We start from the raw sequence: 18,901 nt of genomic DNA on the forward strand, positions 1-18,901 counted from the left end.
TTATATGTTCTATATGTTTTTAACATCATATATATGAAAGTTAGTAGATTGAAATTGTCAAATATGAATAATAGAGAAGGAGGGATAGGTCCAAATAAAAAATAGTGAACAGAACTTGTTGATGAGTTTTTAATCAATCACTTTAACATGTGATCTTCTCAACAAAAAAAAAAAAAAAAAAAAAAAAAAATCACTTTAACATGTTATGAAATTAGATGTATCACTGCATTTATTGCCTCATATATAGTCACTCTTTTTTAGCTAAACCTGTGTGTGTGTGTGTGTGTGTATATATATATATATAGTTACTTTTGTTAGGTTCTAAAGTTTAGGATTTTATGTATTTAGAACTCTAATGTGTATTGTTGGCAAATCATGATCAAAACAATGTGTTTAGAAGTGTTTAAGTCTAGCTCAAAGTTGTGATTTTATGTAAAGTTGGAATCGAGTTGAAGCAGGAAGCATTGTGTCTTTCAGCCGGCTCGATTGATCGAAAGACAAACTCGATTGATCGAAGCTCAGGCAGAATGGTTTTCTGTAGATTCGTCTAACTCAGCCCTAGTTGTTTTAAAACGTTTTTAGGGTTTCTTATTTGTCCTAAGTATAAAAGGCAAACCCTAGCCACGTTTTAGGGTTGCTCATATTTGCGGTTTGTGTAAATCTCTTGTGAGATCTAGAGGAACTTTCCTTTACACAAACTTAGGATTTTCAAGGAGAAGATTTATCTACGCCTTGATGATCAATTCAGTTGCTGCTATTGAAACTTAAAGAAAACACAAGCGGGTGTGCTTGTAACTGGTGGTGAATCCAAGAAAAAAGGAGTCCGTGGATTCGGAACTTGCACGTGGTCGTGTCAGTAAGTTCTACTAGTTGGTAGCAATAAGAAGTCGAGCGTGGGGGCTTGTAAGTCTTATTGTATGAACTTCGATTCTTTTAAGATAGTGGATTTAAGTTTACCTTGAGGATAGCTAAGTCAAATCCTCCCCAGGTTTTTACCGGTTTAGTTTCCTGGGTGATCATATCTTGTGTTATTTATTTTCCGCTGCTTTGCATGATTTGATCTTTTATATTGTGATAACCTAGACTTGTTTAATTGGACTAAGTAACAACTTGGCTAATTATCTAGGTTTAATAAATTGTTTAAGGGGTCTAAAAACTGTCAACTTTCAATCAAACCAACTTGTTCAAATTGTGGTCGAATTAAGGGTCGGTAACACACACATTGAAACAACCCTATATATAAATAATAAAGGACAAAACTTAATTACAGTATTTTAGATGCTGTTTCATAGGTTCTCTTCTTAAAATTCAGTTATACAGTTACTTAACTAAAAAATACACTTCCATCCTATGAGAAAAAGAGTAATGCTACAGACACAAACTATTTTACAACATTTTTACAAACTGTTGATGTGGCGCAAATTCTTATTAATTCTAATATGTGCCTATCACTAATATCATATTTTTACTTACAATAACTATTTGGAAAATACTAAAATTACATGAACAATTTTTAAAAATATTATAAAATAATTTATGTTTGTAGTATTACTCATGAAAAAAAAAATCAACATGACAGAATTTTAAAAAGAAAACCTAAGAAATAGCTCTTAAGAATTGTACCTAAGTTTTGTCCAAAATTAAAATTAAAAAAAAAAAAAAAGTTAACAAATTTCCTAAAGACATTAGTTTAATAAATAATTTAAAAAATTTTTATGTAAACTTTGTTATAACTTTTTATATTTTCCAATAAAAATCGTATCAATTTTTTTAAAAAATAATCGTTAACAAATGCTAACGGATCCAAAAATAAATACTCAAATATTCAAATATAAAGGCCCTTTAAAATTCATTCATACCTCCTCTATAAATATCTTTTTCTTGACCTTTCTTTTGTCTTCTTTTTCACCCCTACTTTATTATATGTTATCATAGATAGAGATAAGAGAAAGTGAGAAACACAGACACAGAGAACGAGAAAGAGAGTTCTACAATCATAGAACTGGAAGCTCAAGGAAACCCCGCCATGAACAAAGTTCTTCTCATACTAAGCTGCATCCTATTATCTATAGGCAATTGTGGCGGCCCTCTAATAATGCGACTTTACTTCATCCATGGCGGAAAAAGAGTTTGGTTCTCAAGTTGGCTTGAAACTGGTGGCTGGCCTATCATTCTCGTCCCTCTCATAATCACATACTTAAACCGCCGAGCCAAACAAGGCACAAGCACCAAACCTTTCTTCATGAGACCACCTTTGTTCATTGCCTCCGCAGTAATAGGAATCCTCACAGGCCTTGATGACTATCTTTACGCCTATGGCGTGGCTCGCCTTCCCGTCTCAACTTCTTCTTTAATCATTGCCTCACAGCTTGCTTTCACTGCTGCCTTTGCTTTCCTTTTAGTGAAGCAAAAGTTCACTTCCTATTCCATCAACGCAGTGGTTTTGCTCACCATTGGAGCTGGTGTTTTGGCTTTACATACGAGCAATGATCGTCCTAATGGTGAATCTAATAAGGAGTACTTTGCTGGGTTCTTCATGACACTAGGTGCTTCAGCACTCTATGGGTTTGTGTTGCCCTTGGTGGAATTGACCTACAAGAAGGCCAAACAGGCCATCACTTATTCATTGGTGATGGAGATTCAGATGGTGATGAGTTTGTTTGCAACTCTTTTTTGCACCATAGGGATGCTAATTAACAAAGACTTCCAGGTATGTGATATAATTATAGTTAAATAATTGAATTTACATTTTTTAATAGTTTAAAATTTAGTTTAAAGTTTTACAATAACCGATAATTTATATTAAAAATTAAATATAACCATACCAAATCAATATTACTATCTATCTGAAAATCGAATTTAATTTAAATTTTATAAAAATATTATTAGATGTATTATAATATATTACGTTTTAAGTAAAAAGTTGATATGAAAATCTATTAAATAGTATAAACCATGAGTTTAATTTACGGCTTGTGAAATTCAAATTCTTCTGGTATATGTTAGTGTCTCGGCCAGTCCATCTTTGGCCTCTCTCTTTCTTCGCTAGCCTAATTATTTTCGTTGACCAATATATTTTTGAGAATGGGTTTTGTTTTTTTTCTTCTTTTCTTAAAGTATAGGAGAAGTTAATTTTCTATATTTTTAACGTTGGATTATGTCAGAACATTCTTTGGCATAATAATTAAGTATTCATCACACTTGATTCTCAAAAAGTATTCATCACACTTCAGCAATATATATATATATATATATATATATATATAATTAAGTAGTCATTTCACGTGTGTATATATATATATATATATTCATCGAAAAAATAAATTAAATAATAATAACAGAAATTGTCTAATACCTTTTTTTTAACAAAATTTGTTTTATACGCTTGTCATGGCTTCAAAGAGATCATTTTTTTAAATGACAATAATATTGCAATTTACTATGATTAAAAATTAATTTTACGTATATATACCCTGACTAAAATCATTAAAAAAAAAAAAAATTCTACACAAACTCCAATCACTACTTTTTGACTTTTTCCAATATTAAAACATTGTTGAAATGATGTGTTTTACAAGTCCTTTAGGGGTGTTTGATGGGTCGAGGATGTTTATATCACATCAATTCAATGAGTTCCCCAAATATGGAAATCACCTCAGCGCCCCCAAAGGTTAGAAAGTCTAAAGTAGAATAATACTTGTGCCAAAATAAAGCCCAAACAAAATTTAGGTGTTGATCTTTAAACTCTATTTTTAAAATTCAGTTATGTAATTTTTTTTCCTTATGAGAAGAAAGTGCATTTTTAGTTAAATACAGTCATATGGTTGAATTTTAAAAGAGAAACTTAAAGAACATTATCTAAGTATTGTACTTAAATTTTGCCCATAAAACCTGTAATTTTTATTATAACTTGTCTATATGGTGAGTTGTACGTAGTTGAATAAAAGTGGTTAGTTTACCACCCCATCACTCACAATTTCCCTTTTGGACAAATTGTTGCAAAATTGTGAGTTTTATTATGATAGTGTTGTTCTTGATATGTGTGATCAATTGATTGTCACCATTGAAAAAAGGGAAAAAAAATCATTTCATATTCAAATTTCTTCGTAAAGGGTGAAAATATTTAGCTTAATCCACCAATATAAACATGACATGATTTTTTTTTTTTTTTTTTTTTGCTATTTAATGTTTAGTCTAATAAATTTATCTCATAGTGGTTTGGCTCGATGCAAATTGATTAAAAAATGGGTTAATTTTGTATTTTTTGTATTTCCTACAACCTAAAATAACTCAGATCATTATTGGGTTGACCAGTTTTGATACAAACCTATTTAAATTATTGAAAAAATTACACTTTAACCCCTAATTTATGACCATTTTACACTTACTCTCATAAATGATGAGAATACACATTTTACCCTCCTAAACTATACATCCTTCTACACTTACCTCTCTTATGCTATGAAAATGCACATAGTTTAGGGGGGACAAGTATTACCTGGGAAATAGTTTAGGGGGATAAAGTGTGCATTGTCATAATTTAGATGTGCAAGTGTAAAAAAGAGTATAACTTAGGGGGTAAAGTATAATTTTCCCTAATTTATGTAAACAAATGTCACTTTTATTCCATAAAATTTTAAATTTTATATATGGAATTAAGTAATTAAAAAAATTTATTAGTAATATTGAAAAACTCATCATTGAAAGTATAAAAATTACCTTTTATTAGTAATATTTAAAAACTCATCATTGAACGTATAAAAATTACCTTTTATAAGAGCAAGACGGTTTGATGTGAAGGGTTGCGAAGTTGCATCATGTATGAAAAATGGATCTATAGTTGCGTATGGAAGCGGCTAGTGGTAGCTGCTCAATTGGATCAATTTCCTAATTAAGCTAAACGTGAACATAATAAATTCTCCTAATAAAACATTTTCTAGAGCTGTGGGTTGTATGTTATGTAAAGAAGCAGTGAAGGTATATCACAACATGTTTAAATCCAACCCAAGTGAAATTTTAACAAGTTAATTCCATAATATTGTAGCTACGAATATTTCGTGCAGTGTAAATTCTATTATTCTGTAGGCAATTTCAAGAGAAGCGAGGGCATTTGAGCTCGGGGAAACAAAGTACTACGTGGTGATAGTGTGGAGTGCAATTATTTGGCAGTGTTTCTTCATAGGAGCAGTGGGAATCATCTTTTGTGCTTCGTCTTTGCTATCTGGAATTGTAATTGCAGTTCTACTCCCAATGACAGAGATCTTAGCAGTTATTTTCTTCCAAGAAAAATTTCAAGCAGAAAAAGGAGTTGCTCTTGCACTTTCTCTGTGGGGATTTGTTTCATATTTTTATGGTGAGATAAAAGATGACAAGAAAAAGAAGCAAATTCTGATAGAGACACAAGTACCTCAAGATATTCCTAATCCATGATAACAAAAGTAGTTGTATTTCTTGATTTTTCACATATAGTAGGATATGTTTAAAGTTTGAAGGTATTTAAGCATGGCTTCGCTTCACTCGAATTCGATAATATCACGAGGAAAAAAGCTCTAAATTTGACTTGCATGTGGAAAATTTCGAAGGTGATACTTGTGATGTCCTACTTTGCTTATCTAACATGTAAATTCATGCGATAGCAAGAGTGGTTAATAGGATCAAGATGAAGAATATGTACAATGCATCTCAAAGCTTTGTGCTGTATTTGGAAATTGTCATACTCTGTTTTTAATTTAAGATACACTATGAATGCTTGCACTATTTTACATGTTGTCTTGTTTTCAGTGAAGCTGTTTGTTTGTAAATGTAGTATGTTGGTTTACTCAATTTTGATGAAACAAAATTCTTGTTCTTCATTTTTTTAAGTGTGAGCCCATGAACTTTGGTAGGAATGTAGGATACCATTCTATCATGGTTTCTCTCATAAATAAATAAGATATATTATCTTATATACTACTACTCAGTCTACTCTACTCATTCGTAGTAGAAATAGTAAAAGTTTTATGGATTGTGTCTACTTTTCCTATTCAAATATCACCTTTATGAAATTTTGCAATCCTCCAAGTCCAACTCAATCTTCTTCTTCTTTTTCTTGATACCATGAAAAACATTAACAAGAAGAGGTTAAATTATCATTACAGAACTACTAGAGATACCCCAGTAATACTGGATCGGCATTCTAATAGCCAAAGAAGCTAAGTCTAAAATAGTGTGGTTGGTTAAACCAAGTTGTGCTAGATGTTGCAGGTCTGTCATCATGGATTGTTTCTACCACTTTGGTTGACTTTTCTTATTGCAAACTTGTTCTATTCTTTTGCAATTAGTAAGGATCAATTTCTTTTAAAACCAAGGTCTCTAGCTTTTATTGAGGTCTCCACTACTGCTTTCTGGACAATTGCTGGGTAAGTTGGTGCAGCAGTACTACTAGCCCCTCCATTGAAGTTAATATTGCCCAATAATTTTTTTTTGCTCCATAGTCATCTCATCAATTTGTTTTTTTGTACCTAAGCACATGTTACAAGCCAGTTTATTCATAATATATAACAATCTTAAATTTTTATTGAACATAAAAAAATTATGTTAATATGAAACAAACAAATTATGAATTTATGATGGCTTTCCACCCGGATAGACGATGAACCACCATTTATTCCCAATTGGTGCGTACGGAAAGTATTCAAATTTATGATTGGTTCCGAGAGCACCCACAGCATAATTTGGATAAATTTCCCTCTTACAATGATTTCTGTTCTTGGACCAAAAATTAGGTGTAACGTCCTCGCAGGGACCAGTTCCATAATATAATGGGTAAAACCAACCAAATTTGTTTATGGCGCTGCTATTAGAAACACATCATGTTGTTTCTTTCAGGGGATCTTTCCGTAAATTCAAAGCTAAACGACTGGCCTGTTTTAATGGTGGCCATTTTTCCGAATTCCTTCATCCAACACACAAGCTAAACGTAGAGAACATCATATAAGACGTGAGTTTAAGTGTACTAGTGAATGGATAAGGATGAGCAAAACTGTTCCAGCTTCCAGGCTCGCTTCAATTTATCAGAGAAGCTACTCTGAGAGAAGCTACTCTGTGATGAGGGACAAAAAAATGAGCAATAAAATAAGTGATACCATGAAACTGCTGCCTATATTGTTATGAGGACCACCCGAGGCACCCATATTCATATAGTATCAAGGATCGATGGTGCTAGTGGTGCTTGTTCTTGTGCATGTATCGTGCTTTATATAGCACTATTGCATCAACTCCAACATAAGTAAAATTTATGGACGTAACTTATAGAAGACAATGACTCAATGGGAGCTGTTTTCATTATGTGCATTAGATAAATCAATTTACTGTGAGATCAGATAAAAATTAATTACCAAATTTATTTCACTGTTTCAATATAGTCACATTTTGGGAAAACATCCCTAAGGTGCTTAATACCAGAGTCCAGGTGCTACCAAAACATTTTTAAAATATTCAATGTGCTCCCTAGGCGCAAACCACATTTAATTAAAGAAAAATGTTGACAAATGTCCTAAGTACATTGATTTATAAGTTATTTATAGAAACGTTATATGGAAAAATGACAAAACAATTAATTTTTGTTAACTTTTTATATTTTTCATAAAAATAATGTCAAAATTTTCTCAATATGGTTTATCAACCGTAGTCCTAATAAAGACACCCATTAACATAACATTTAATTAAAATCATCTAAAAGTTTCTTTCTCCTCCAAATCACTAGCTTCTTTAATTAGAATTTTATCTATGCTCACTCCCATAGCTCAAGACCTTCAATGGGATGAAAGACCCCTTGGACCTCCTATACAAACGTACAAGACAATGATCTACCTCTAGGGATACATGATGAAATCATGTGACATATGTCGAGTTTTTCCTTCTACCCTAAAATGATTAGCCAGGGTACCGTATGGTTCTAAGTGTACCAAAGAAAGCCCTTGGCAATGGGCCAAATGCCCACCTCTTAGTTTTGGAGAGAGAGTTGAGGGAAGAGTACTGGGTATTAAATTAGCAGGAAGAGGAATTTTGGTCAGTTAAATCCAGGTATAATTGGCTAATCCAGGGAGATACAAATACAAATTTCTTCCATACGTCAGTGCTGATCCCGAGGAAAAGGAACATGATATATTGCTTTAAGGATAGCTTGGGTAATCTGATGCATAATGAGGAGATAATTGCTTCAATTATTAGGGAGGGTTACATTTCCTTGTTCACTACATGCAAAGAAAGTGCTCCCATTTCTAGCTAGGATATCATAAGCTGGCATAACAAGCTGTCAAATGAGGAAGGTGAGATGATTAACTACCCAGTCACAGAAAAGGAGGTGAAAGAGGGGCTTTGGAACATGAAGCCTTTTAAGGCCCCTAGTCCAGATGGAATGCACGCAGGTTTCTATCAGAGGAATTGGAAAGTTGTGAAGGATGTGGTGGTGAGGGAAGTGTGAAATTTTCTGCACTGGGGTCATGCCGAGCCATCTTAACCAAACCTTGATCACTCTCTTACCTAAGTGCTCAGGAGCTGACTACCTTGGCCTTTTCAAACCAACTAGCCTTTGTAATACTATTTACAAGATTGTGACAAAAATCATAGTACAAAGACTTAGACCTCTCTTGGATAAGCTGGTCTCCCCGTTACAGACTGCCTTTGTCCCGAGCAGGAGAGGGCTTGATAATATGATCATCATGTAAGAACTCATTCACACTATGAGCATGAAGAAGGGTAAGCAAGGATATATGGCAATAAAAATTGATCTTGAGAAGGCTTATGACAAACTTGAGTGGCATTTTACCTGGGATGTGCTTACTCTCAATATCTTTCCCCAGGACACAGTGAAGCTTATTATAAGTTGCATTTCGGGCTCTTCCATCTCAATTCTTTTTAATGGAGGAAAAATTGATCCTTTCCTTCCCTCAAGAGAAATCAGACAGGGTGACCCTCTTTCTTCCTATTTATTCATCCTATGCATGGAGATGTTGGGGTTTCTAATCGCTGACCAGTGTGCTTCAAATCTTTGGGAACCACTTAAATCTTCCTAAAGTGGACCCTCATTTTCGCATCTATTTTTTGCAAACGACCTTATTCTTTTTGCCAAAGAAGATATGAAGAATTTTCAGAGTATTCGAGACACTTTAGATACCTTTTGTGAGCTATCAGGGCAGAAAACGAGTATGGACAAGTTGCAAGTTTTCTTTTCGCCCAATGTTGATTAGTAGACCCGGGATTCTTTATGCAATATTCTGGGCTTTAGATCGACACCCAACTTGGGAAAATACCTCGATTTCCCCATTCAACACAAAAACTCTTCCTCTCGGGACTTTGACTTTGTTTTGGAAAGAATCCATAATAAGCTTCAGGGATGGAAAGCTAAGATGTTGTCCATGGCTGGTAGATTAACGCTAACTAAAGCTGTGCTCTCGGCCATTCCCTCATACACTACACAAGGGTGTTTACTGCCAAGTCGAATCCTTACAAATTTGGATAAGGAATGCAAGAATATCTTATGGGGGTCCACGGACGAGAAGAAAAAGCTTCATATGGTTGGTTGGCCTAAAGTGACTAAGCCAAAAAATAGAGGGGGGTTGGGTTTGCATGCCGCAAGGGAAAGAAACACAACCTTGGCAACTAAGCTCTGTTGGAGAATAAGGGAAGAGAGTGGGGAGCTCTGGTCTAAAGTACTAAAGTTCAAATACAAAAGAAGGACAATCTCAAGTAAGGCTCCTAAGTCAAGATCATGGAAGGCAATTATTCACAGTGCTATGGTATGTGAAGTGGGTTCGAAATGGTCTCTTGGAAATAATAGTCAACGGTCCTTTTAGGATGATAAATGGTTGGACTTAGGTACTGTTCGAGAATGCATTGAGGGGCCACTGCAAAAGGATGAGGCAGTTTTACGGGTTTGTGATATCTACAACAATGGCATGTGGGAAATACATAAGCTATCCTTCTCACTCCCGCCTTTTCTCAGCCAATCCATCAAAGCTACACCAATAAGGACTGCCTCAACTAGTGAGGACCACTTGTCATGGATTGCTAGCTCGAGAGGGGATTTTGATCCCAAAGGGGCTTACCTTATTGCCTGTGAAGCTAACACAGGAGACGAGTGCTTTAAGGGTGCCTAGTTATGGAAGCTAAAAACTATGCCCAAAATCCAAATGTTTCTTTGGAAATGCTATCATAATAGCATTCCAGTTAAGTCGATACTAGCTTAGAGAGGCATCCAAATTTCTCTAACCTGTGATATTTGTCATGATCAGCTTGAAACCATAAGTCATGTTTTAAGGGAGTGTAAGGCAACACAGGCTTTTTGGGTTGAGGCCAATCGGCCTGATAAGATGATCCACACTTTTGGATTAGAAGTGATGGAATGGATTAAAGTAAATGATTGCTGTAAAGTGCTCGCAAAGGGGAGAAGTTACTCCTGGGCTTATTTCTTCATTTTTGGCATTTGGCAGTTATGGCTCAGTAGGAATAAGGTGATGTTCTAGCCCTCCGAATCCCATCAAAATTTATACAAACTTGTTGAGGCACAGGTTCATGAGTTCTGGTTTTGTGTTATTGACCATGTTGAGCCTAGGAGTAGATCTGTTGTTGCTATTATTTTGGATAAACCTCCGGAGAGTTGGGTGAAGTTGAACATGGACGATTCGGTGAAAGGAAGTCCGGGAATAGCAGGGTGTGGGGGCCTTTTGCGCGACTATCATGGCAATAGGATCTCGTGTTTTGCAAGGGCCATTGGCATTACGTTGAGCTTAGTTGCTAGACTGTGGGCCATCCGCGATGGATTAGCTAGATGCTATCATTTATCCCTCCAAGCGGTGGAAGTTGAGGTTGATGCCTCGGTTACGATATCATTGTTATCCCAAGATGTCCATACTAATGGGGAGTTTTCTTCTCTTATTGATGACTGTAGGAACCTTATGAAGAACATCCATCAGATCCGGCTGAAACAATGCTTTAGAGAGGCCAATCGGTGTGTAGACACCCTTGCAAAGTTTGGCACCACCATGGAGGAGGATTTTATTGTCTTTAAGTCTTCCCCTGTTTTTATTTTGAACCTATTGCATTATGACAAGATGGGCTTGACCCAGGACCGTTTGTGTAATATTGTGGTGGACACCACTTAGTTTTTGTGTTAATATATTCCTAGTTTACCAAAAATAAAAAGTGTACCAAAGATTGAAATTGATAAGATATTACTATTCAAAAAATTTATTCAAATATTGAATTCGATGATTTTAAAAACAATGACTAAAATTAAGGCACTTGAATTGATTTTGGGAAATTTAGACCCCAATTGTCAATTTCAAGCCAAATCAATTTACTAACAAATTATGTGTATAACGTTTAGTTTCAATTAATCAAGCCATGTAAACAATATGCAAAAGAACAATGTGGAAAATAAAAGGATACAAGCAATATGTTTATGAAGTGAAAATCCTAATAGAAAAAAGTACTATGAGAGTTTATTATCAATGTTGAGCATTCACAATGGAAAATGCCATCCCACCCTATTTTACCATCTCAAAAAGCTATTTTATCAATTATACCATACAATTTTATAACAAACCCAATATCCCAACTTTTATTTTTTCATACAACATATTAAAATAATATAAATTACACAATAAAATAATATAAAAAATCTCTCTCTCTTCTCTATTCATCTCTGTTCTCCGTCTCTCTGTTTTTCCCTCTTTCTCATCCACCCACCACCAACCCAAACCCAGAAGAACCACCCACCAATACACGCCTGCAACTTGAAAAAAGCCTTGATTTTTTTTTTTCTCTTTAATGCCAATTCAGCCATAATCACAAAGAAAGAAGTAGCAGAGATAAAATTCAGCCACCATCCATATCAAACTCGTACCCAATTCAGCTATACCCACCTCTTCCTTTAGGCATCGATCAAAAAAAAAAAAAAAAAAAAAAAAAAACAATGAACCTAGAAGAACCTAGAATTCCAAACCCACCATCAAATAACCAGCACCCAAGGTCCTATCACCTAACCCACCAGAATTGACTCATGGCCCAAGCTGCAATCGCCACCAGATCCGACTCACGACCCGGATCCCAACCCACTTCAGTGACGCTTTTTCGCCTTCTCTTCGCTCTAGACAAGAGTGCTAGTGGACACAAGGAGGGAGCAAGTGAAGCATGTCGTTCGTAATTGGAAGAAAGATACCATTACTTCACCTCTTTGTTGGACTGCCTTTGCTTTTTACTGGTGTGGAGGCCCAACCACCAGCACAAAGAGAGAGAGTGAGAGACAAGAGAAGTCATAGAGAGAAAGGGAGATGAACTACTGAGAATCTGAGATAAGGAAAGAGAAAGTTAAGAAATAAAGAGTTTGACATAGAGGAGAGAGAAAGAGTAAAAGGGATTAAAATATATTATAATTTTTACAATTGTGCTACAGTGCCATCCTACATTTAGGATGGCATTATAGCACAATTGCAAAAAAATTTGCAATTCTCAGATTTTACAATTTCGGCTGCTGGGTTCTTTTTGTGCCTTGATGCTAAATTTCCCCTACATTTCCCATTTACAATTGCCAATGGGAATGCTCTTAGAGCATTCACAATGGGAAATTGTATCCTATCCTATATTACAATCTCAAAAAGCTACTTTATCAATTATACCATACCATTTTACAAGTCACCCAAAATCCCAATTTTTATTTTCCTATTCTACTTATTAAAATAATATATATTATCCACTAAAATATATAACCAAAAAAATAATCTCCTCTCTCTAATTTATTCTCTCTTCCTTCCTCCCCTGTCTCTCTCTTTCCACCGTGAACAAACCCAAACCCGAACCACCTCCTCCACCCAACAACAATCACTTACCCATCCTCTGCCCAGCAACAATCACCCACAACACAGACATAAATCATTGCTACACCACCAACCACCCTAGCAAATCACAACAACAATCCCAAAACAAAAAATTGAAGAAAAACCCACCATTAATCCATGCCAATTGCCACCACCACCCAACCTAAAAACCATAGCAAGAACAACCACATGAAATCTGTCACCTTGCCACCACCACGCCACCAACCAGCATCCACCACCATAACCAAACTCACCACCAACAACAACCACAAGAAACAAACACCAAGAGGAAAAGCAACACAAAAAATTGCCAAAAACCACCACCAACAACCACAATCACAAGAAACGGCCACCATAAAAACCACCAAGAGAAAAAAAATAAAAAATAAAAAATATTGAAGAAACCCACCATGCCGACTTGCCGATCTCCACACGTTGATCAGCAACCCCAAGCCTCCGATCAGAAACCCATGCCCACATCGCTAAATCCAAGCCGCAAGACCCATGCCCACGCCTGAAAATAATCTACCATGGATACAGAGAGAGAAGACTGAAGAGACAAGCTTGGAGCATTTTCTGGTTCTAGAGAGAAGATGGACACGGAGAGGGAACTCAAAGAAGGAGGCATATAAAATATAATATAAATAGGATACAAGTTGGTACAGTGCCATCATAAAAGTAGGATGGCACTGTAGTAGAATTGTAAATTTTTTTACAATTCTAAGTTTTTACAATTTCGGATGGTGGAGGTTTTTGAGAGACAATGCTAAATAGAGGTAACATATGGCATTTACCATTCCCATTGTGAATGCTTAAGAAAACAAAATCACTAGTAAAATGTGAAGTGTTTACAAAAGAATTAGTCCTAATTCTAATGCCACCTCACGTATAGACTTACTAATGTAACCAAACATAGCTCCAATCCAGTTGTAGAATCTTCTATTTCAGACTATATTCACATGAACAAACAACTCGTGACCTTAATGACTGCGTAGAATCTTCTCATAGCAACACGTCTACATTGATTGAAATAGCTTTAGCTTTTTTTTAAGAAGAAAAATCTATATCAATTAAAGGGTCATGTTAACGAGTATTTTTACGATAATTGTTAATAAACTATATTAAGAAAGTTTTAACATAATTTTATGAGAAATATAAAAAATTGTTAACAACATTAATTATTTTATCATTTTCCATAAAAAAATATTTCCAAAAATAGTTCATTTACCAATTCCCTTAAGGCATTTGTCAACATTTCTCTCAATTTAAATAGCTTCAGCTTAATCGCTAATCTAAATCTTTACATTTTCTCTAATTTTGATGTGAATGATAACTTGGTTACAAAATCCTAGATGGACAAATATAGTTCTCTAAAAACTATTTTTGATCTGACTTTAATGGTTTCTTATATACAATAAGTAGTAGGGCATGAATTCCTAAACAATTGTCGACTTGTAGGCCTCGGCATAATTTTGGCCTTATGCATCTCGATCAATTGAGAGTCGATCAAGCTGGCTATTGGTAGCTTAATCTCAATCGGTTGAGAGATGATCAAGGTGGCTATCTCCAGGATAAAAACAACCTTTTTAATTTTTTTTTTAAAAAAAAAATTAGTCTTGTATACGATCCTCAACCTATTCTTCAAAACTTTTTTTTTTTTTGAGAAGAAACTACTTGTTATATTAAAATCAAGAGTTTGGAAAATCATCCAACACAAAAGACATGATATCCGTTGGAACACACTCCAACCAGATTTGAGAAGAAAGAGAGGATCTCGCTCGTTGGGCTAAAGCATGCGCTATTGCATTGTCTTGCCAACCTACATGAGCGAAAGAAATACTTTGAAAAGAGTTTGAATGAGAAAGGATATCTATGATGAGATGCCCCCACGAGAATAATCCATCCACGATTTTGAAAAGAGTTTGAATGAGAAAGGACATCAAAATATTGCAAACTTTTATTGTATCACCAGTATCAAAATCGTGGATGGCGCGTTCATCCAAAAAAAAAAAATCGTGGATGGCACTGTGCCACTAGTTTCTATGAAAAAAAAAACATCAACTTTAGCTGCACAGCTGTGCATGCCTAGGATAGTACAAATGCAATATATGGAGAAAGACAAGAACATTTTGTTGCATTGTTATCGATATTAATAATGATGTGTTGTACACCTGCCGTTTACTCTAAAAAAAACGATGTGTTGTACACTTGTACATATAAATGGGTTGAGAGATGCTACGTCTACAACATTTTTACAATATTTTTACAACAAATCATGGGTGGTTAGTTGTTATTGGTTCAAATTTAAAACTAACACTAAGATTACTTTTTTGCCCCAACAAAAACAACCAGTAACAACTTGCCACTTAGGATTTGTTGTAAAAATGTTGTAGAAATGTTGTAGACATAGCATTTCTCATATGGGTTAGGCTCCTCTCCCGTTAGAAACCATCCCGTTCTCTCCCTTTTTTGTATAGATAAAGGACACGTGGTAATTAAATGATCTAATGGTTCAAAATAAGCCAACTCAAACTATCTTTATTTCTGCAATCTTCTACCCTTCGCCTTCCTCTACTCTCTGAAACATCACCACCGCTGGACCCATTCTCTCCTTGTTTTCTTACAAACTCATCATCGTTTCAAACTTCATCACTTATGAACTTGAGCTTTTCAAAGGATTCAACAAAAAGAACCTTTTTTTACTATAAGAATGCAGGTATAAAGGTTTAATACCACTTTAAAAAACTTAAGACTTGTTATAATCACAGCCAGAAAATTTTACAGAAATTCAGCCCATTTGGCTAACTTTTACTGTCAAAATATGAATATGAATAATGAAATCTTTAATCTTTTCACCATTTTGCATCCTAAGGAGCAAAAATACCCAAGTAGTAGTAAATTGGGTTCTAAAAAAAATAAAATAAAATCATTCCCTGCCATAGTGTTCGATCTTCTAGTTTGAAAAACAGAGTGTAAAGAAAGCTAGTAGCCAAATCAATCTCCAGGCTTCCATATGGATTTCATTTATAAGGATAATTACAAGCATTTGAAAAATAAAAAGTGTTAATGTATATTATATTATATTATGGGCTTTAGGCCCAATTACCTTACTTGTACAACACTTTACTTGTACCGCACACTTACGCCTCCTATATAAGGCTCTGATGTATATTCTCTTATTACGCAATACAATACAATCTTCCAGTATTTCTAACATGGTATCAGAGCCACTGCTCTGACCTTTTCTTAGCAGTCTTGTCTTCATTAGTGTGGCTTTCTTTTTAACAACGCTTCCGCCATCACACTGCCGCCGCAGCTTCTCGCCGTTGAACTTCCGACGTCATCCAGCCGTCGTCTTGGGTTCCGGACCTGCAGCCGCCGTCGTTAAGGAGTTTCACACTGAACAGACCACTGCTCCGCTGCAATTATTGCTCCGATTACGATTTTGAAGGTACCACTGAGATCGTCCAGCGCCGATCTACACACTCGTGGAAGCCTCGTCGCCATCGGAGACTGCACGCGCCCCCACGCGCCTCTCAAAGTTGCTGTTCCGCCGATCACGCGCCACCACGCGCCACAGCTTCTTTTCACGCGCCGCCACGCGCCTCCACGCGCCGCCACGCGTGCCACGCGCTCCACGCGCCTCAACAGTCTCGCTGACGTCATCGCTGACGTCAGCCCCAACAGCTTGCTGACGTCACTGCTTGCGTCATCCGCTGACGTCACCTTCTGAATCTGGATTTGACCGTTGACTTCAGGCTGACCGTTGACTTTGACTGGCCGTTGACCGTTGACCGTTGACTTTCCAGGGTTGAAATTTTCAGTCCAGGTTCTCCTTACCCAGTTGTTCGCGTAGATTTCATTTTTGCTGTCTGTTTTTGCATATTGTGTCTCTAAATGGATAAAAAGGATAATTTTGTTCCTCGCCCCATCAATACTGTATTGGAGGGGAATAAAAATTACTTATCTTGGTCTCAAGCTATGCGCAGTTTTCTTAAGGGACGCATGCTCTGGCATTATTGTACTGGTGCAATGACTATTCCTGTCAAGGGAGCAAGTGAAGAAGATGCTGTTTTTCTTGGTCGCATGATTGAATGGGATAGTCATAACCACATGATCCTCACATGGATTCGAAACACTTCCATTCCCTCTATTTCCAATCTGTTGGGCAGCTTTGATGATGCAAAATCTGCATGGGATATGTTGGCCAGAAGGTACTCCACTACTCATGGATCCATGAAATATTAGTTAGTGGTTGAATTGCATCAACTCAGGCAAGAACCAGGGCAATCCATCAATGACTATTATGATCAGCTTCGATACATTTGGGACCAAATTGACCTTTCTGATCCAACTTGGGCATGCTCAAAGGATGCTCAGCAATATGCTTCCATCAGAGATGAATTTCGCCTCTATGAATTCCTGATGTCACTTCACAAGGACTTTGAGCCCATTCGAGGTCAGCTTCTAAATCGCAGTCCTGCTCCCTCTCTTGATACTGCTGTAAATGAGTTAGTTAGAGAAGAAGCTCGTCTTGCAACCCTTCAAGCCCAGAATAAGCTCAATGTTTTGGCTATTACTCCATCTACTCCACTCATAGAGCAACCTCAGCAATCAAGTGATTCGTCTGGCTCTCACAATCGTCGCAAGCAGTCCAACAAAAAAGTCTGCAACTATTGCAAGCGTTCTGGCCACACCATTGAGACTTGTTTCCGTCGCAACAAATCTACTGCTGCTGTTGCTAATACTGAGCCTACTCCGCCAATGGCTTCCACCTCAGCTGAGTCCCAGTCTTCTGGATCCACTATCAACCTCTCCCCCACTGAACTACAGGAAATCATAGCTCAGGCTGTTCGTATGGCTGGTAATGCATCTCTTTCCACTGCCCTATCTGTTCTACCCGGTAAGTCTCAAACTTGGCTTTTTGATTCTGCCTGCTGCAATCACATGACACCTCACTCATCCTTATTCTCCAAACTTGACCCTGCACCACATCCTCTAAATATTCATATAGCTGATGGTTCCACCATGCATGGAAATAGTTTAGGTTTTGTTTCAACCTCTAACCTTTCTGTTCCTGGAGTCTTCCATGTACCTGACCTATCCTATAATTTGTGCTCTGTGGGACAATTAGCTGAATTAGGTTATCGCCTTATTTTTGACTATTCTGGGTGTATTGTGCAGGATCCGAGGACGGGACAAGAGCTTGGGACCGGCCCTAGAGTTGGGCGTATGTTTCCCGTGGACAATCTTCATCTTCCACCTGTTGCTCCTGTTTCTGTTGCTGCTGCAGCTGCTGCAGTTTCTTCCTTACCATCTCTTGCACTTTGGCATTCTCGTCTTGGTCATGCATCATCTTCTCGGGTACAACAGTTAGCTTCTAGGGGTCTGTTGGGTTCTGTGTCCAAAGACAATTTTGATTGTACTTCATGTCAGTTAGGAAAACAACCAGCTTTGCCTTTTAATAACAGTGAATCCATTTCTAATAGTATTTTTGAGTTAATTCATTCTGATGTTTGGGGACCTTCTTCTGTTGCTAGTATTGGTGGATCTCGATATTTTGTTGTCTTTATTGATGATTATTCTCGTTATAGTTGGATATTTCCTATGAAATCTCGTTCTGAAATTTTACCAATATACAGCAACTTTGCCAAAATGGTTGAAACCCAATTCTCCAAACGTATCAAAACTTTTCGTTCTGATAATGCTCTTGAATATACTCAATATGCTTTTCAAGCTTTGTTACATTCCTATGGCACTGTGCATCATCTAACTTGTCCAGGTACCTCTCAGCAAAATGGTCGAGCCGAAAGAAAACTTCGTCATATTCTTGACACTGTTCGTGCTCTTCTTCTTTCTGCCAAAGTTCCTGCCCCATTTTGGGGTAAAGCTGCTCTTAATGCTGTTCATGCGATTAATCGCATTCCAAGTGCTGTCATCCATAATCAGACTCCGTATGAGTGTCTCTTTGGGTTACCTCCTGATTATCATCACCTTCGATCCTTTGGATCTGCTTGTTTCGTTCTTCTTCAGCCTCATGAGCA

The 18,901-nt window shown here is 36.5% G+C and overlaps 1 protein-coding gene across 1 annotated transcript; it reads left to right on the forward strand.

Moving 5' to 3' along the window:
* Nucleotides 1-1,957: 1,957 nt before the first annotated feature.
* On the forward strand, nucleotides 1,958-5,950 carry LOC126699998 (purine permease 1-like). The gene is made up of 2 exons (XM_050397978.1): nucleotides 1,958-2,710; nucleotides 5,086-5,950. Exons 1-2 carry the CDS (start codon nucleotides 2,027-2,029, stop codon nucleotides 5,428-5,430), a joined length of 1,029 nt encoding a protein of 342 aa, XP_050253935.1. The 5' UTR covers nucleotides 1,958-2,026; the 3' UTR covers nucleotides 5,431-5,950.
* Nucleotides 5,951-18,901: the final 12,951 nt, after the last annotated feature.

Source organism: Quercus robur, chromosome 9 (assembly GCF_932294415.1).
Source record: "Quercus robur chromosome 9, dhQueRobu3.1, whole genome shotgun sequence".
NCBI lineage: Eukaryota > Viridiplantae > Streptophyta > Magnoliopsida > Fagales > Fagaceae > Quercus > Quercus robur.

What these genes read in the sequence shown, in the direction of transcription:
- LOC126699998 (XM_050397978.1), top strand. Translation starts at nt 2,027, where the DNA reads ATGAACAAAGTTCTTCTCATACTAAGCTGCATCCTATTATCTATAGGC. An exon ending in TAATTAACAAAGACTTCCAG is followed by an intron (nt 2,711 to 5,085) that starts GTATGTGATATA and finishes ATTATTCTGTAG; the next exon opens with GCAATTTCAAGAGAAGCGAG.